At 47.3% G+C, this 19,010-nt stretch overlaps 7 protein-coding genes across 9 annotated transcripts; 3 read left to right on the forward strand and 4 right to left on the reverse strand.

Annotated features, from left to right (window-relative positions):
- Window positions 1-888: 888 nt before the first annotated feature.
- On the forward strand, window positions 889-15,754 carry LOC117147422 (carboxypeptidase D). 3 transcript variants are annotated; one of them, XM_033314301.1, is made up of 9 exons: window positions 889-989; window positions 1,270-1,409; window positions 12,398-12,679; window positions 12,819-13,151; window positions 13,208-13,395; window positions 13,993-14,288; window positions 14,357-14,533; window positions 14,611-14,703; window positions 14,829-15,068. In XM_033314301.1, exons 3-9 carry the CDS (start codon window positions 12,432-12,434, stop codon window positions 14,916-14,918), a joined length of 1,425 nt encoding a protein of 474 aa, XP_033170192.1. In that variant the 5' UTR covers window positions 889-989; window positions 1,270-1,409; window positions 12,398-12,431; the 3' UTR covers window positions 14,919-15,068. The 3 variants fall into 3 exon arrangements, with proteins under 3 accessions (XP_033170192.1, XP_033170190.1, XP_033170191.1); XM_033314299.1 differs by lacking the exon at window positions 14,829-15,068 and adding an exon at window positions 15,386-15,754 and having other exon boundaries at window positions 890-989; window positions 13,978-14,288; XM_033314300.1 differs by lacking the exon at window positions 14,829-15,068 and adding an exon at window positions 15,386-15,754 and having other exon boundaries at window positions 890-989.
- On the reverse strand, window positions 4,044-4,866 carry LOC117147426 (serine protease SP24D). Its single transcript, XM_033314306.1, has 2 exons — window positions 4,628-4,866; window positions 4,044-4,572 (listed from the first exon to the last, which is right to left on the reverse strand). Exons 1-2 carry the CDS (start codon window positions 4,852-4,854, stop codon window positions 4,044-4,046), a joined length of 756 nt encoding a protein of 251 aa, XP_033170197.1. The 5' UTR covers window positions 4,855-4,866.
- Window positions 5,544-6,630, reverse strand: LOC117147427 (chymotrypsin-1). The gene is made up of 2 exons (XM_033314307.1): window positions 6,410-6,630; window positions 5,544-6,150 (listed from the first exon to the last, which is right to left on the reverse strand). The coding sequence occupies exons 1-2, from the start codon at window positions 6,628-6,630 to the stop codon at window positions 5,622-5,624; spliced, it is 750 nt and encodes a 249-aa protein (XP_033170198.1). The 3' UTR covers window positions 5,544-5,621.
- Window positions 7,583-8,478, reverse strand: LOC117147423 (chymotrypsin-1). The gene is made up of 2 exons (XM_033314303.1): window positions 8,246-8,478; window positions 7,583-8,135 (listed from the first exon to the last, which is right to left on the reverse strand). The coding sequence occupies exons 1-2, from the start codon at window positions 8,476-8,478 to the stop codon at window positions 7,583-7,585; spliced, it is 786 nt and encodes a 261-aa protein (XP_033170194.1).
- On the forward strand, window positions 8,465-9,725 carry LOC117147424 (serine protease SP24D). The gene is made up of 2 exons (XM_033314304.1): window positions 8,465-8,927; window positions 9,161-9,725. The coding sequence occupies exons 1-2, from the start codon at window positions 8,704-8,706 to the stop codon at window positions 9,699-9,701; spliced, it is 765 nt and encodes a 254-aa protein (XP_033170195.1). The 5' UTR covers window positions 8,465-8,703; the 3' UTR covers window positions 9,702-9,725.
- On the reverse strand, window positions 10,556-11,604 carry LOC117147425 (serine protease SP24D). The gene is made up of 2 exons (XM_033314305.1): window positions 11,381-11,604; window positions 10,556-11,090 (listed from the first exon to the last, which is right to left on the reverse strand). The coding sequence occupies exons 1-2, from the start codon at window positions 11,602-11,604 to the stop codon at window positions 10,556-10,558; spliced, it is 759 nt and encodes a 252-aa protein (XP_033170196.1).
- Window positions 15,755-15,877: 123 nt separating the features above from the next.
- LOC117148398 lies at window positions 15,878-18,977 on the forward strand. The gene is made up of 2 exons (XM_033315762.1): window positions 15,878-16,181; window positions 16,255-18,977. The coding sequence occupies exons 1-2, from the start codon at window positions 16,107-16,109 to the stop codon at window positions 18,817-18,819; spliced, it is 2,640 nt and encodes an 879-aa protein (XP_033171653.1). The 5' UTR covers window positions 15,878-16,106; the 3' UTR covers window positions 18,820-18,977.
- Window positions 18,978-19,010: the final 33 nt, after the last annotated feature.

Below are 19,010 nucleotides of genomic sequence, written 5' to 3' on the forward strand. Positions count from 1 at the left end.
CATATAATACTGCTGGAAAAAAGGGTCTTACTTGGCGCCATTTCACTTGAACAACTTAATTCAAATTAAAGTCTTTGAAAGTACATTTGAACAAGAATAAAAATTCTTAAAAATAAGAATGGTATTTAATATAAGTAATAATATGAGTGCCATTATTTCAGAAACTTTTGAAACATTTTTTATGATTTTTTCCCTGAAATGTTCCTAAAGAAATTTCCATTTTTATTGTTTAGAATTCACGTATACATAACGAAAAAATAAATAAATAAAGAATTTCTGAATGTTATATATTCCACCATTCCTCCATCGACGTTAATTTGATGCTCATTTAATGGATATAATGGATAAAAGATCATCAAATCTAAAAGGATAATAATTGACAACTGAATGAAAAACTCTAGCGAATTATACAACGTAAAAAGAGAAACAAACAAAAAACAGAACAAATTATCGTAATTGTATTAATGTTGTTTTTTAAACAAATTGTATTGTAGACCGAATAGAAACTAGGAAAAACAGAGAGTTTGTTTCTAAGCAATGCGAGCAGTTTACAATATACCAAAAAAGTACTGAATACGCAACCACAGCACTCCAATTGTGCGCACTGACACAAGCTGGCGGTTGTAAAATTGCAGCGGGTGCTCAAAATTTGCAGACTGCCAAAAGCAAAATGTCTTGAAAACCAAAAGTTGAAAAGGCTTTTCAGGAAAATTGCTTTTAAAAATACAAAAACGAAGGAAAAAATTAAAAGAAATTAATTTTAAACAGTAAAATAAATTATTTGTTGTTTGAAGGAAAACTTTCGTGACTCAAGTCCTTTTCCAGCCCGATTGGAGGTCGCAGCATTGGCGGCTGGATTTCTGATTTCTGGCCTCCGCAGCACACGAACAACGCGCCTCAAACTCAGTCGAACTTAAACGGCGCTGGCAATCGGACGCGTTTTGAAAACTCTCTCTCTCTGCGATTTCATTCTGGTTTTTTGGGAAAGTGTAAGCTCGATGAGATGAAGAGAAGAATCCATTGAAACGCGTAAATCTTCCTTTGATTTGTCAAACACTCGCGACATTTTTGTCTCAACAATTTTTCAGTGCTAATTTGTTTAATCGCGTAGGCGCAAAGAGAAACTACCCAAAAAAAAAAAAGACGGAATTTGTTTTGCTTTCTGTTTGTTTGCATTTTTTTTATGTGCTCGAAATTGAAGCCCGGCAAAGGCAGCCGCCTGGAACAATGAAAGTTGATTGAATATTTTATGCAAATTTCCCATTGCAGAAAAAAAGGTGCGAAGAACAACGAGAACAACAACAACAGTAACAACAGTAACAACAACATCAACGGCAGCTGCAAGAATAATAATAGAAATTGCTGTCGGGCAGAAAACTGGAAATCCAAAGGCAGCAGCAAGAAATCAGGTGAATACCGAATACCGAATACCGTCTGTTTTCTCGTGGGAAAGTTTAAGATCAAGGCCAGGCCTTGCGAGGATTGGGCGGACATGGGCTGGTCGTGTGGGAAGTGGGTGGTGCAGGCGCGGCCTTGCGGCCACTGCCAAGGTGAAGGTCACATTGCAGGCGAATGTCGGCGGGCCTGCACCAGCATTGTTGTTATATAAACACCCCCCACTCCACAGCGCCACAATCCAGCAGCCAAATGGCTCACTAACCCACTGCGCATGTCGCCTCCTTCGAAGGCCATCGCATGACCTCAGGCCCCGCCACGCCCACTGGCCTCCCCGCCTCCTTTTCCCAGCACAGCAGGGGGCATGATGATGGGGCATGTGGTACAACATGTCAATTCATCATACACAAGTCATCAAAATGTCTTACTGATAAACGCTGAAATTCCATTTGCACGCAAAGTGATAATGATTTCACATTGTGAATCATTTATATGGATCCTATATGCTAATAAGAAATACAGTTATCCGTCCTAGTCCTCGAAGCATGATTTGTTTTAAATAATAATTTTAAATAGAGTGGAATAATGTAACAAATGTATTATTTCATAACATTCAAATTGTTCTAACCATCTGCAATTTAAATTGGGCTGTCACTATTTGCTTGGCCATAGGTGTGTGCTGCCCCTTTTGGCAGGCTTTTAGCATTGAACTTGACAGTGGTGGTGCGCGCCTTTAACCAGTGGCTGCCCACTTTTAAGCTAACAAGGTTAGTGGGTTAACTGGCCTGCTCCACTGAACCCTCCCCTCCCTCCACCTTGCTCACCACTCGCAACTCTTGAATCCCCAGTCTTCTGTCTGCTGTCTTCTGTCTGCTGTCTTCTGTCTTCTTCTGTCTGCTGTCTGCTGTCTTTAGTTTTCAGTCTTCGGACTGCAAAGAGTCATGAGTGTTTCTCCACGCCCGGATTCGGGCAAACCCGTTACCATTAACCCGCCGATCGGCTTTGCCATCGCTGTGACCATTAAAAGCCACTTACACTGACTTTCCATGCTAATCAAAATTGAAGCCCAAAATAAGAAGAAATTTGTTTGCCGCCGCGACATGTCTCGACTTTTGAATGTTTCTCTCGCGTCTCCAGTGGATTTCCAACTGGCCAGTGCAAGTGGGCAAAGCGAGGAGGATGGCTTCTTGGAACTGGCACCAAAGTGGAGCGGGTGAAATTGAGCCACTGCGGCGGTGGGGAGATGATAAACTCGGCGATTTCTTATCAGGTTTGAACCACACTGAGACAAATCTACACAATGGTAGATACTTCTTAACTTTGCGATTATAAATTAAGTTTAGTAAACAAAAAAAGTCTATGTTATTATGCAATATATCATGAGCAATCATATCTTAAGCAGATACATATAGTCAGCGCCTAGAAATCCAAAAATATTCCAAAGAAATGCAATTGTAGCTTATTATTTAGGTGCAATTCTCTAAATTGTTATAACCACGAATGAGCATGAATATTCAGGTATTTGGGAGCCAATCCCCCGAATCACCGCCAAGATCGTGGATCATGGAGTTCTTCAACTCCAAAGGGTTCGATGACTTTGTCCGTGAATTGCATTTCGAGCGTCGCATTGACTGACAGATTGATGGACTGATTGATGGAGCGGCGGATTGACAGAGCCAGCCGGGTGGACAAACCGAACAAATCGTGCCAGGTTTACCTGGGGCATTACTTTGGGATGGGACCGAAACCCATGGAGGCACGCCACGATCCCCAGCGATCCGATAATTGCGCCCCGAAAAGAGAGCGAAGGAAAACAAAGAGGCGGTGGAAAACTGAAGCTGTGGAAACTGTGGAAAAGTAAATAAAAAATGCGAGACCAGTTAAATGAAAAGCAAAACAAAGTCATTAAACGCCGAGTGCCTGGTAAAAAAAAGAAGTCAGCAAAGCTGAAAACTGAAAACCGAAAAAAAGCGGAAAATTACCGAGCAATAATAGAAAGAGTTGGGCGAGTTTCGGAGCTGATTTTCATTTTCACTTTCACTAGCCGGCGGGGAAATGCGGGGAAAAGCGGGTAAAAGTTGCGCTCTAATAAATTGCCAAGCGGCCAAAATGGGAAGCCACCAAGTCACCCATCTCCCAATCCACCAAGTGGGTTCTAAAAAGCGGTCACAATCCGTTGGCTCGCAAATGAGTCATGTAGAGATAACCAAAAAAAAAAATATATAAAAATAAAATAAAAAAAAATAATACAAAAAATAAGGGAAAATGGGGGACTCCTCATTAGATCAACTAACTCCCATATGGATTTAAATAGCACGAAATGATACAAACGCATGATATCATAAGATAGATATTTACAAATGGGGTCACGAACTTTGAAGTTGAATCTTAACTAATATATAAAAATATAAAAGGAAAACTCGTTGTTATTTTTTAGTGAAATTAAGAATTATTATCAAGAATAGACTTCAAAAATCCTTTGCTGTGCTGATAATATTTTATATTTATTAAGTGCATTTTACAACATAGCAATCCGCTACGTTGCTCAAATTAATGTGAAAGAATATATATAAGATATATAGAAAACCGCTTTTCCATGGGAATTTTCCGTGATATCTTTGCGTGATTTCCGAACCTCGATTTTTTTTTTACACACTGGCCTTCTCGGCGATCCAATTCCTCAGTTTGGAGACCCTTTCGTAGCCATCGGGCGCAGATCGTCCGCAGCCACCGATGACGAAACTGGCCACGCCGACCAATTTTCCCTGGTAGGTGGCCGGACCACCGGAATCGCCGTAGCAGGCACCCTTATCCTTGGGATGCAGCAGGCACATGGTGGTCTCCGGCAGCTGGCGCAAGTACGACTTCTGGCAAGTTTCACGGGACAGAGCCTTCACCTGAACGTACAGCAGGGAGTTGGAGAGCGGTCCGCGCTGGGAGATGGCGCCCCAGCCGGAGATGTCCACGTTGGCATTGCTGGGCGGATCTTCGGTGGCCAGCTTGATGGCGGCTATGTTGGAGTTGAAGGTCAGCGAGTTGCGCAGTCGCAGCACAGCGACATCGTGGCCATTGCCCTGGTAACTGGGATGCACGGTGACGGTGGCCACGGGAACGCGAACTCCGCCGCTGGAAAGGAGCAGGCTGCCCGCCTGAATCTCCAGCTGGTTAGCTGGAGCTCTGAGGGCAAACACTCTGATTGAGAAGCGCGATTTCCTGAGCATTCAATACCTACACATTGTTGCCTTGCTTAACGCAATGGGCGGCGGTGACAACGTAGTCCTTGGAGATTATGGAGCCACCACAAGTGTGGCTTCCACGTCGGCGAAGTGAGATCTGGTGGGGAAACTGACCCTCCCTCGCCCTGGTGCCGCCCACAATGCGCGGTTCCACTACGGTGTCGTTTTGTGCCAGGACTCCGGCTGCACCAAGGACGAGTAGAGAAGTCCAGAATGGTAACATGACTGATTGGGCTTAGCTAACTGAAAAGCAGTGCTCACTGCAAGATTGACTGGGTGTATATATATGTATGTATATACCACCCAAATCTAAGACCCTCATCATCATTAGTTCCTTAAAATGTCAAAGTCAATGTCGCTATCGAGCTGCAGCCTAATTTAGTTTAGTTACCCCATTTCGTTGGCAAATGAAGCCCCTCTAATTACAAGGGGTGTGCCTTGGGGATGGGAAGAGTCTGGAGGCCAAAGTTGGCGAAAAGGGTTAAGGAACCACAAAAATGCTTAAGCGAAACTTGCTGAAAGTTTCCTATTGCATAATTATTGAATATTAGCATATAGCATAAGATATTCCAATTATGTTACCATGGCATTTAAGTGCAGAAGTAAGAAAAGTCAGGCTGGGATTTTGGAACATTCAATAGACCAAGGAAAGATAGTTTAGTGAGCAGATTCAGCGAATATAAATTAGTTTTGGATTTCCTTATATAATTAACTGAAGGCCCAACTTACGTAAAGCTTGCCTAAATTGACCCTAAAAACGGAAAACTTTATCGATGACTAGAGTTCTGGGCTATAATAGCGCTGCCATTGAGCTCATAAATAACTAAGTATGCTTAGTTAGCGATTATTACGTTAACCACAAGTCCAGTGGCAATCGCCGATCCTTATCCTTATCAAAATCAAACTATTGAGTCATTTTGCCCGCTTTGAGTTTGGGTAAAAGTTTCTATTTTGAACTAGCTATGTGAAGGAAAAACGGGTGGGTATGACCTAGGCGATCTGCTCCTGGATCCAATCCGCGTAGCTGGAGAGTCGCACAAAGACATCCGGATAGCGGGAGCCGCAGGCACCCACCACAAAGTTGGTCAGTCCGATCAACTTGTCGCCGTAGACGGCACCACCGCCGCCGTCTCCGTGGCAGGTGCCCTCCTTCAGCTCGTGGGCGAGGCAGAAGCTCTGCTCGCCGTGATCGCTGTACGCATCCAGGCAGGTCGCCTCCGGGGCCACCTTGAGCGATATCTCACGGATCTTGTAGGAGTTGGTGCCGTCAGTGGTGCGTCCCCAGCCGGCCACGCTCACCTCCGATCCCTCGACGGGCAGAGCCTCTCCGCTGGCGACCACCGGGATGGCAGTGATCCGATCGGTGTAGGTTAGCGCAGAGCTCAACGTGATCACGGCCAGGTTGTTGTTCAGGTTATAGTAGTCCGGATGCACTGCCACCGACTCCACGCTGACAATCTTGCCACCGGCATACTGGTTGGTACTGCCCACGCGGCAGGAAAGGCGACTGGCATCGATTCTGTTTGGGATTAGGTGGGAATAATCTAGATTAGTTTATCATTACCATTATCCATAATGGTTTAAACAAAAAGGGAATACAAATTGCCAAGCAAATTGTATTTTACTTATATATGCGAAAATATTCTTTATGGTTATCATATATCAAATATCACTCATTCGCCTAGTTGTACACACCAAACTACATTTTTGCTATTTCCACGATTTAAGACCACTTAATATTAATAATAGTTGGTTAGTAGATTGGTATTGGTACTCACAGCTTTCCATCGCGATGCACGCAGTGGGCGGTGGTCAGGATCTTGGTCTGGGAGAGAATGCTAGCGCCGCACACATGGGCATTGTCCACCCGCAAGGAGGCGGCGTAGGTGGTGGCTGTGGCGTCTGCGTCATCCCCGCCCATAATGCGTCCCTGGGCGTGGCACATGCCCACCACCGTCAATCCGATCAGACCCAAAATCACAAGTCTCGGCTGCATCATTATATTCGTGTATTCTTTGGTTTTTTTTCGGTGGTTCTGCTGCCCACGGCGGTTGGAATGGAAATGCGCAATGCCAGCGACGAGAATATAAGAGACTAGCTCCATATAACCACCACCTCCTCCACCTTCTGCCCCACGCTCTCCACCACTTCCTTGACCATGCCTTATCTTCGGCTTGGGCATCAGACAAAATCTAATCTTATCACCGCCATTGCCAACTTTATGCCGCTATAGACTATTGTTACTTGTTATTTCACCGATTAATTGGCACATAAATAGAAAATTGCACAAGGCGGTGGAAGGGAAGTCCAAATAGACCAAACGACCAGTGGTGTCCAGTGACAGTACAACACCATCCATAGTAGATAATGATGAGTAACACATGACTCAGGGGAGCTACAGAAATAAGGGTGCTTCAGGCCACAGGATGATCTAAGATCAGGCGTGGAAAACTTGGGATTTTGTCGTATTTAGTAGGAATTACCCTTGCTTGATATCTTTAGCTTGGCGATAAGAAATCTGGATTATAAAGATTCAGCCTAGTCATAGGAGATTGACCCAGGTTGATTGCGGGCTTTTCCTTCGATCTCTATCTAAATGTATTGTTAAATAGCTCCGTAATATATATGACTCCATAAACAATAATGACCAATTGTTGTGACCATTTACTTGGCAGTTTTGTTAGATAATCCTTGACGGCATCCCATAAACTAGAAAAAAGTTTCAAGGCTTCTTGGCAACTGAAAAACTGAAGAACCTTTGAACGGCGCCAATTGAATGTTATTCTATCGATTGGAGCTTTATGACCAGCACTAAATTCCATATAGTTTGCAACCATATAAAGTTAAAAACACAATTTCGTTTTTTTGTAAAGGGGATAACACACTTTATGCACATGAAAAAAAATATATAAAAAATTGAAGAGTAGTCCTTGAATGGCGAACCAAAAGGTTTACTGCGTGTTGGCCTCGATCCAGGTTAGGTAGTAGGAGACACGGGTGGCCACATCGGGATACTTGCTGCCGCAGGGTCCGAAGTTGAAGCTGGTCAAGCCGCGTAGCACCTTCTCGTCATCGATGACGGGCGCTCCGGCATCCCCACGACAGATGCCCTCGCCCTCGGCTCTGGAGAGGCACACGACGGATTCGTAGCCGTATCCGGCTTCCCATTCGCACAGCGATCGGCTCAGCGTATTGTAGTTGGCCTTCTGCTGCTTGTAGGATGCAGTACCATCCGACAGTTCACCCCATCCGGCCACATAGACCGGAGTTCCGTTGGGCAGCTCAGCGTCCACATCTTCTGTCTCCTCCTCAGTTTTGGGGGGCAGTGCGATGGCTGCGATGCGATCGCTGAAGACCAGGGTCTGGGCCAGCTCCAGTATGGCGATGTCGTGCAGGAAGTTGCCGTACGATGGCTGGATGAGCACGCTCTTCACATTCACGATGCTGCCGCCGGCGTACTGGTTAATGCTGCCCACGCGGACGGCCAAGGTGCTGGCATCCACTCTGGGGAATCAGAACGAACTGGGATTAGAACTGGTGGATGAATATATTCATACAGTTCTCATAGTGAAATGCTTAGGAAATCCAAGATATATTATGTAGTTGGAACTCACGGGGTGATGCCCACGCTGGACACACAGTGGGCGGCGGTCAGGACGTGGGTCTGCGAGATGATGGCGCCGGAGCAGACGTGGGCCTTGTTGTATCGCACGGATGCCGACCAGGGGTACTCACCCTGGGCGACGTCCTCGCCGCCGAGAATGCGACCTTGTGGCGAGGCCTCCGCGGAGAGGATCAGGCCAAAGATTAGCAGGCCGAGGCCCAAAGTAATGCGTGGATCAGCCATGGCGATGGATTGGCAACTGAATGTGCCCATCACCCAACGATCGGTGGTCAGCGCCACTCAGCGATCTAATCGATGGCCATTGCATGGCGATAAGGAGAGCGACTTGAATTTATGGGGGTAACAAACGTGTGGCGATTAGATTGCTTAACCCATGGTCGTAAACGGGGTGTTCTATAAAGGCCCGCCGGCCGGCAGGAGCACCTTTCAGTTGAGATCCCACAAGCCATGAGTCCGGTTCAGTCATATCCACACAGTCGACTACTCCTCCTCCTGGTCATCGTGACCTTGGGCGTGGTCCAATCCAGTCGACTGCCGGCGGAGGTGGGCTCCCAGCCACACAGCATCTCCCTGCGGCGGAATGGCGCCCATGTGTGCGGAGGAGCTCTGATCCGCGAAAAGTGGGTCCTCACCGCAGCACATTGCGTCAGCTTGGGCGGTGGACAGCAGAGGTAGATGGTTTTTACACAGAGAGAAAAAGTTCATATCAACTTAAGTTAAGCCTAATTCGATTCTGGCGCAGTTTTTTAATTTATTTATAAATATTTTCAAAATTTGGAAAGCAACTTAACTTAGCTGTTAATTCCATTTAAGTAATTGAAAAGGGCTGCCAAGTTGATATAACTTTTTCACTGTGTAGGATAGTCCTGTGAAACAGAATACATTTCCCAATCCCTCCATTTAGCTACCCAGCTCCTTCCTACAATGTGCGAGCGGGCAGCATTCAGCGCCTGGCCGGTGGTCAACTGGTGCCGCTGTCCAAGATCATAATCCACACGAACTACTCCAGTTCGGATGCACTTGGCTCTAATGACTTGGCCTTGCTGGAGCTGCAATCGCCGGTGGTCCAGAATGCGAATACGAAACCGATTGACTTGGCCACCGAGCGACCGGCGGCGGGCTCCCAGATCACCTTCTCCGGCTGGGGATCCAGCCAGTTGGAGGGATCTCTCAGTCATGGCCTCCAGGTGGCCACCAGGCAGAGTCTGAGTGCGTCCGATTGCCAGAAGGAGCTGTTCCTGCAGCAGGAGGATCTGCTCTGTTTGTCCCCGGTGGCCGAGGATTTCGCCGGACTCTGTTCCGGCGATGCCGGAGCTCCGGCGTCCTACAACAGCCAATTGGTGGGCATTGCCGCCTTCTTCGTGAGCGGATGTGGTTCCGATCAGCCCGATGGCTACGTGGATGTGACCCAGCATCTGCAGTGGATAAACGAAAACGCTGTTTAAATAAAACCGAACCGTTGATAGGGATGTATGAGAATATTGCATTTTAACAATTACTTTCATGAGCCATTTAAAATAGTATTTGTTGTTTCAGACTAAGTAAAGGGGAAACATCGTATAAATTATTCCAAATATTAGTTGTGTAACTCTTTAAATACAAAAACAACTGAAGCAGATTTTATAAATATTATTTCAGCCAAAGTGGTTCAAGTAGAGTAGGGTTTTCCGGTTTTGATTTACACTCAACAATCTTTTCTATTACAAAACTTTACTTCGAGTGCTTTTAAGATACAGAAGGTATTGTTTTCTCCGATAGGAAGTAATCCATTCTATCAATGTTACAAATTTTAAGTGCTATCAGCATTCCAGCTTATATATGGGTATATATTTACATCTGACTCCGCAATCATTGAATCCACTTATTAATTTATGACTTAATCATTAACCTTTTTATAAGATTTCTAATAAAGCTCCTATAAGTATGCTACATAATTCGAATTTCAAAATAACAATGGCTATATTTATGGTCTATCGATATTTGTTTAATTTTTACTTCATTAGATAAAGCAATAGTGTTTGGTAATTCTTAAGAATATTTATTCACCCTGTGATGTTAAAATACAATATTATCTTAACTTAATTTGAATGTATAAAACCAATTAAAAAGCCACTAAAAGAGGAAACATGATTTACAAAAGTTAAAAATTAGCTCTATGTTTTATTTAGTTAATATACATGTTGTAAACATGATATCACAATATCAATAAACTATCTTTAAACAGTATTGTTAACTTAAAATTCCCTCTTGAAAAACAAAAACGTAAGCTTTTTAGAATGCTTTTGCTATCGACATTGGTTTATTGCAACTGCTGCTGGATCCAATCGTAGTTGGCCGCGATGCTAATGAATCGCTCGGGCAGCATTCCGCCGCACTCGCCCAGGATCTGGGCACCCAGACCCACCAGCTGGCCCTGGTAGACGGCCGGGCCTCCAATGTCTCCACTGCAGATTCCCTGCCGACGTCCATGACCCAGGCACAGCACCTGGTCGTCATTCACCAGCAGCTCATCCCGTCTGGCCATGGAGCATTCGCGTGGTGCCATCACCTCGGCGGCTCCAATTTGCAGGGTGCGGTGCATGTTCACCTCGGACTCGGTGGTGCGGCCCCAGCCGGAGACCTCCACCTGGACGCCCATGGGCGGAACGTCCTGGGACAGTGGAATGGCACTGATCGTCTCGCTGAAAGTAATCTCCTCCTGCAGACGCAGCAGGGCGATTCCGGTCTTCAGGCTGCTGTAGTTCGGGTTGATGGTGATCTCCTCCACGCGAATCTGCTTGCCATTGTAGAGATCCACCGATCCCACGTGCACGGCGAACAGGACAGCAGACCATCTGAAATAGGGGGAATTTAAGTCACTAGTTCGCTAGTATGTCTTGGGAGAAAGTTTAGAAGGACTCAAACCAGCTTTTCATATTAAAATACCCTTCACTTTTGAACAAATATAACCTACATATCTATAAATATTTGGAATGTCCATTTATCCTTGTCTTTTCATAAGAAATACTTTTGGACGCGAAAGCTCCTTAAACTTAGTTGCATAAATACTTTGATGATACATATCTCCTGCAAGTTTCGCTTCAACTATGCAAAGTTAATCCAGATTTCCATTACGGTCACTTACGGTTTATCCTTGCCATCGGAGCAGACGCAGGTGAGGGCAGTGAGGGCGTAACGCTGGCCAATGATCACGGCGCCGCAGTTGAAGCTTCCGCCGATGGAGAGGGCCGCCTGGTAGGGCAGCTGGCCGAGAACGGCGTCTTCTCCGCCGGCGATCCTGCCCTGCGGCTGGGCCTCCAGAACTCCGGCGGTCACAAGGATTAGTCCAATGGTGAGGGTCAGCTTCATGATGGCACGTCGCTTGTTTGACTTTTGATGGGCTCGCAGCGATGGCGTGAGTTCTTATAGGGCTCGCCACCCGTACAGGGGGTATGGCATGGGTATGGGTATCTTATCTGTCAGCCGGAGAGATAGCCGGATAGATAGAGCCATCCGGTGACAGCGACTCCTCCTGATTAGACAAGCCCTCGCCTTGTGGGAGCTATCGGGATCGAGCCGCGTATCAATGGTATCTCCGGGGATCAGTTTCTGGGAACGCGATAGGGATGGCAAAAGTATAAGCCTATCATATACTATACTAATTATTTAAAATGTAGTGTATATAAATATATAAATGTATAAATATGAAAAGAAATGGTATAATAACAGGATTTCGGATTGCTGATTTCTATGATTATTACCATCATATTTAGTTGGATATTTTTGGGATCCAGTAAATTAAGATGTTGTATGACTATTATGTGGGCATTTCCTTGGCCATGTATCAACGAACTCCGCTGGGGTGATGGTTGCTGTCAGCTGCCGGAGTGGAGGGGGTAATAGTCCAGGGCGAACACGTTTGAGGCGAGGCATGCCACACAGAAACGACGACCGGGGCCAACGATCGCAGATCTCGATTCGCACGTAGCAAAGCTCATCTCATCCCATCCCATACCATACCATACCATACCATCTCATCTTATCCCATCCCATGGCGATCCGATTCGATTTGGCCAGCCGCACAACCAGTTGGCTCTCGTTTCGAACCGCATTTCGCACCGCCAGAGACAAGCCCCCATTATATGGTCGGTCCGACCGCCAGTTTTGACCATTCGCAGACTCACCGCCGACCGACCATGATCTTGCGAACGCCACTCGCTGCCGGCCACCAGCTGCAGCTGCTCCTGCTGCCCTCCGTCCTGCTCCTCCTGCTCCATCTCCTTCTCTGCGATGCGAAGACGGTCAATCCCGATGATTCCATGCAGATGCAGCACCACCAGATGAACGCGGAGCCGGGACTGCCGGAGCCCAGGGCCTACATGCCGGATGCCCAGCACCTGGACTTTGTCTACCACGATCACGAGGAGCTCACAAGGTTTCTCAGGTGAGTCCTTTACTCGGAGATCCTTTGCGGAGCTTCTTCATTTATTTATATAATTTAAACTTGATTAAGAACACCTATTATACTAACTAAACAAGGTATACTGCTAACTATTTTGCTTACTCACGCAATTTTTAAATAGAGCCACCAGTGCGAGGTACCCCAATCTCACCGCCTTGTACTCCATCGGAAAGTCCATCCAGGGACGTGATCTTTGGGTGATGGTGGTCAGCTCGTCGCCATATGAGCACATGGTGGGCAAGCCGGATGTGAAGTACGTGGGCAATATCCACGGCAACGAGCCCGTCGGCCGGGAGATGCTGCTCCACCTCATCCAGTACTTCGTGACCAGCTACAACTCGGATCAGTACGTCAAATGGCTGCTGGACAACACACGGATTCACATCCTGCCCACAATGAATCCGGATGGTTATGCGGTTTCCAAGGAGGGCACATGCGATGGTGGCCAAGGAAGGTGGGTTTCTCTTGCAGATTTCCTAGATTGCACCTCCTAACTTACCTACTTCATAGATATAATGCCCGTGGATTCGATCTGAATCGCAACTTTCCCGACTATTTCAAGCAGAACAACAAGCGGGGTCAGCCGGAAACGGATTCGGTGAAGGATTGGATATCCAAGATCCAGTTCGTGCTCAGTGGAAGCCTGCATGGTGGTGCCCTGGTGGCCAGTTATCCGTACGACAATACGCCGAACTCCAGTAAGTAGTCTCAGTAGTTTGTACTATGTCCACACCCTGCTACTCCAAATGTCCTTGCAGAAAGCGATCCTAAGTTATTCCCATCTACAGGTCATAAAGTTATGTCTGTCTGCTTATTTGGTTACCCATGTTTCTCAGCTGATATGAAGTGGGTGGGTCACAACCGAAACTTTGTTAGGAAGCTCATTACTCCGGTTTCTAGATAGTTCCAGATGGGTGTTATCAACAGAGCCTTCCAAAGTCCAATGATAGCCCAATGTTTGTGGACTATGCATTATCAAGAGATCTTAGTGAATGAGCTGTTATGATTTAGTGAATGAGCTATTATCGTTTTGAAAACTTGATTGCGATCTGCAAGGACATCCCTGGCTTCGTTCTGCGAGGCCTTATCCTTGCGGCTGCATTTTGGACTCCCAGTCGAGTTCCGATTGATAAAGCTGATTCTGTACTCTCCCACCAATATGGCTGCTCAAAGGGATCTGCCGTTCGTCCGCCCTGTGCGCGAGTGAGTCCGCGACATTAGATCCCGAACGATCCATCTAATCGTGTTTGCTTCTCTTTCCGTTCCGTTCCGCCAAACATGTCCTTTGGGCGCAGTGTTCCAGACCTACTCGGCGGCGCCATCGCTGACGCCCGACGACGATGTGTTCAAGCACCTGTCCCTGGTCTATGCCCGCAACCATGCCAAGATGTCCAGGGGCGTCGCCTGCAAGTCGGCGACGCCGGCCTTCGAGAACGGCATCACCAACGGAGCCGCCTGGTATCCACTGACCGGCGGGATGCAGGACTACAACTACGTGTGGTACGGCTGCATGGAGATTACGCTGGAGATATCCTGTTGCAAGTTCCCGCCAGCCTACGAGCTCAAGAAGTACTGGGAGGACAATCAGCTGGTGAGTAAATGATTATTTGAAATATACTAATATACTTATTCCATGATCTCTTTATTTCCTTCATGAAGTCCCTCATCAAATTCCTGGCCGAGGCGCACCGCGGAGTCCAGGGATTCGTGTTCGATCCGGCGGGCATGCCCATTGAGCGAGCCTCCATCAAGATCAAGGGACGCGATGTGGGTTTCCAGACCACCAAGTACGGCGAGTTCTGGCGCATACTTCTGCCGGGCTACTACAAAGTGGAGGTGAGTATCCCTGGCCAGGATCACTAACATAACCATATGTATGTATGTATAACTTGACTATGCCAATTATATTGAAGGTCTTTGCCGAGGGCTTCGCTCCTCGCGAGGTGGAGTTCGTGATCGTGGAGCAGCATCCCACGCTGCTTAATGTGACGCTGCAGCCCTCGAAGGTAGGTAACCCAAGCCACCCTCGGTGGAGTGGGGTCACCACTTGCACTATGCTCTTAAAATCCAAGGTGATGGCTAACCCTTTTGTGTGCTTTGAATCCCCTTAATATCCGCTAACGATAATCAGTATCTGTTGGCTTCGGGCACATCGACCACCACAAAATCCTCAACTGTGAATCGTCGCGTCAATGGAAAACTGCAGCTGCCAACAGAATAATGGCGATCCGATTTCTTTGAGTGTGTAAATAATAGCTAAATTGGTTTAGACCTAGGAAATGCTACGCAACTAACCCACTAAAACACCAATGAACATCTCACTTCAAGCTCAAGTAATCTGTTTTGGTTTTTGTTTATAAAAGAACTTAACGTAAATTTTCCAAATGAATGTAGCTTAAAGATCTAACACTTTTAGTTTGAAAAATCTATAAAAAATTAAATTGCGTAAAATATAAATTAAATTACATTTTTGTTATTACTTTTCGCTTATCAAAAACTTATTTCTCAGTTTTATTTTGGTTTAACAAATCCTAGACAAAAGTTGACAAATAATACCCTTAAATACACTGACCTTTGCTGGCAAAGGGTCTATTATTAAATATAATGGTTGCTTGTAACAATAATCTAGAAAGGGAACCAAATCGTAATCTGTGTGCACCTACGTATAACATCTTGTTGACTTCACAGCGCTTGGAGGGCATCGGGCCCATGGGTCCCGGCGGAGTGCCAGTGGGTGGCGGAGTGGGTCCCGGTGGATTGTACCGCCCGATTCCGGCGCCCCAGCATTACCGCCCACCTGTACCGCCGTACGCGGGCGCCGCCTCCAGCGACAGTGGCATTTTCTCGACCATCAGCAATGGCTTGAACAGCCTGTACTCGAATATATTCGGCTGAGGAGCGGCGATTTCGAGGATCTTCATTAAGGATTTTTTTATTTTATTTTAAGCATGCCTAGAACTTAAGTTGAAACCTTCGTCGTACTATTTATTGTGAACAGGAAGAGATGGAATGGAGAGATCCGAATAAAGCGTTCAACCCGTGCAATCTATTCTATAAGCTAATGGTGTCCTTTTTACTGGATGGAAACTTAACCTGGGAACATGCACATTGCTCTAAAACTGAGCAGCTCGACAAAAGGCAGTCAGATTTTGTGCTCAGCTAAATGGCAAGCTGTAGACTTGGGAAAACTAGGTCGATCAGAACGTTCATTCAAAACCTATCAACAGAAGTCTTATCTCAGACCTTTTCTTACAATTTGTTTTTATTTTGGAAAAAACGTTCAGAGCAAAATTCTATTCGGTTTTAAGGTCCCTCGAAAATAAGAAAACCCACTGATATATAGATGCAATATCCGTGAAAAGATTGAAAAACGCTAACACTTAACAGACGTATAAAAAGTTCGAGGAAGATGAGCTACCAAGATATGTACGGATGCAATTTTGATTCGCAATCGGCTGGTCGAGGGAGCAACTTTGAGTTTCGGGTAAGATTGATGCAGTTTATAAATGTCTCTAAAGCAAATGGTGACCCAACTACTTGGTTCTTTGGTTACCTAGTTCTCTGGACCGGAATCCATTCCGAATGCGGTGAGGCGTTATAATGCCATGCGAGGTGCCGAATTGGCCCAAATGAAGCGGCAGCGGGACATGGGCAGAACCCATGTGCCCAGCATGCCGCGATTCTGCAAGGTTCGTCGTCCGGGTCAGGATGTGACCAGCATGGTGACCTCACGCGATTTGGACGTGGTCACCCAGCTGTCTCTCGATTCCGATCCCATCTGCAATGACGATAATGATAATATTGATAATGATGACAATGATGAGGAAGAGTATGTTGCTAGTGAGCCAGACGACTTTCAGTACCAATCACAATCTTCGCCTCGTCTTTGTGGTGGTTCCGAATCACCAAGAATTGTAAAGCATACAGTCAAGGGTCGAAAAAAGCAGAGTCGCACGAGCCGAAAGAAGAATCATCATATGCAGGTCTTGCAGCAGGGCCATACCTACGAAAGATTGGAGGAACTGCATCAGGAGGTCTGCGCTGAGCTCCAGACCTTGGGAGAGTCTAACCCAGTTAGTCCCGATGCCACTCCGCGTCCAAAAATGCTGGCCAAACAGCGAAGGACTCGAACGAAGAAGCAGAGGAAGACACATGAATCGTGGGTAGATGTAGATGGTTCGCCGGCCCATCTGGGACAAGTATCCTTCGAGGATTATCATACGCCGCAGCCCAACTGGACGTACATCCTGCCATCAAAGATGGCTTCGCATGCGATCAAGGTGAATGTCTGCGAGGCGCAGAATGCCAGTTCCCTTTCGGCGTACGAATTCATGGAGCAACATGGCACAGTGAAGCCAGAGCCAGTCGTGCCCTTCTTCCTCGAGGACAGCGATCTGGAGCACGAGTATGCGGATCGTCAGGGCTATATGCGCTATGTGGAGCCCAAGCCACAGTACACGTCCAGTGATTCGGATAAGGATCATCTCGCCGGGAATACCCTCCACCCTGTTTTTGTGGAGATGGAGAGGCGACCCCATCGGCTCAGCTTGCTCAAGAGTCTTTCGCCCATGAGATACACATCGCAGAAGTCGGAGGAGACGTTTCGAACCCAGGGTCAGGAAACCCAGGAGCCACCATCGGAGCTGTCCGAAGCACCACCAGCACCCAGGCGGGACAGCCAAAGGACGTGGGTAGTTGATGCTGGTCAAAAGACTAGCAAGCCTCGCAGGACTAATGTCTTGGCCACGGGAAATCAAAGGAATGCTCCCAATCCAAGGACACGGCGCGCCTTGAGAGCGGGTGGCGGAGATGAGCCTGCTGCCGTGCCACAGAGCTCACAACATCCACCTAATCCCCCGAATCCGCCGAATCCCCCGAAGGAAGTAGTAACCGCACCCGAAAGGCTAAACAGACGGCGCAAGCCCAAACCCATGGTGGTCTACAGCAAATCCCTGGAGGATCTGAAGTTCGAGAAGCTGGCCATCTACAACAAGATCACCCTGACCCAAGAGCGGATCATCAACGCGCTGGACAAGCTGCAGACCAGTCTGCTCCACCTTCAGGTGCCCAATAGCAGTGCCCAGGAGCGGCAGAAACGCCAGCGAAATGCCTTCGAGTTCTGCGTGCGCTTCTCGAGGAACTTCCTCTATCCTCTGAAGGGAATGATCGACGATGTGCGCTACACCACGGTGGCCAGCTTTAACAGTGCCACCTCCAACGAGGCCTGCCAGAGGGTCGTCTGCGTCTACGGCCTGATGCAGCAGTCTATCCAGACGTTCCAGAGGCAACTACGCTACTTCCTGCTCGAGAAGGTGCCCCAGAAGCTGAGCGCTCTCATTGAGATGATCTACACGATGACCAACTGCTGCCTGGACAAGGGCATGCTGGATCGCCAGGATCCTGTGGTGGAGTGCCTGCAGGAACGGTGCACCCGATTCCTCAGCTTCATCGAGGACATGCAGGAGGAGCGCTTCAAGTTGGCCCGCGAGGCGATGCGGCGCCTACAGAAGGGTCACTCACAGGGTAATAACCACCAGGGTGCCCAGAAACATAGCAAGAAGAGATCCGCGAAGCCCCCGCGGGCACCCACTCAGCCCAGGCAGGAGAAGCTACGATCGCACGAGCGGTACGATCTCAAGATGTGCCTGAATGACCTGAAGCTCTACGAACCGCGTCTGGTGCCCAAGGAGCGCCAGCAGCCGGAGAAGCGACCGCTACGGATGCGTCGTCCGAGAAACACTCAAAATGTAGCCACCGCTCCAGGGAATCCTGGTGAGAATGCTAATGGACAGATAGAACAGCCCTGTGACATGGATATGCGATCCCTTGGACCCGACGAGATGCAAACCCAGATTCAGATGACCGCCGATGTTGGCACCAGCAGTTCGATGAGCCTACTGCCCACTGTGGCCTATCAGCGTGCTCAGCTCAACGAGGATGCCCAGCTGGAGAGATCAAAGCCAGCGCCGCGCGATGAGCAACTGCGTCGCGCTTTGCTGGATGCCTTGCACATGGTATCCCGCTCGCAGGTGAAACAGGTGCTGGATCCACTCATTCGATCTCTGGGCGTTATACTCGCTGAGAAGACGGCACAGGCAGGTGGTGTTCACCAGGAGCAGTAGTTCCCCCAATCCTCCATCGATCGTTTTATCCATCTGGCTGTCGTCTAAATTGCTCACTTTCCAAATTGTTTAATTATTATTCACTGGTTACGCTTGTGTCGGTCAAATGCGAGACTAAATTGTTAAGTATTGGTAATGCAAATAAAATGCTTACTTCAAACGAATTAATTTATTTAATTAATTAATTCGAT

This window comes from Drosophila mauritiana, chromosome X (genome assembly GCF_004382145.1).
Source record: "Drosophila mauritiana strain mau12 chromosome X, ASM438214v1, whole genome shotgun sequence".
Lineage (NCBI taxonomy): Eukaryota > Metazoa > Arthropoda > Insecta > Diptera > Drosophilidae > Drosophila > Drosophila mauritiana.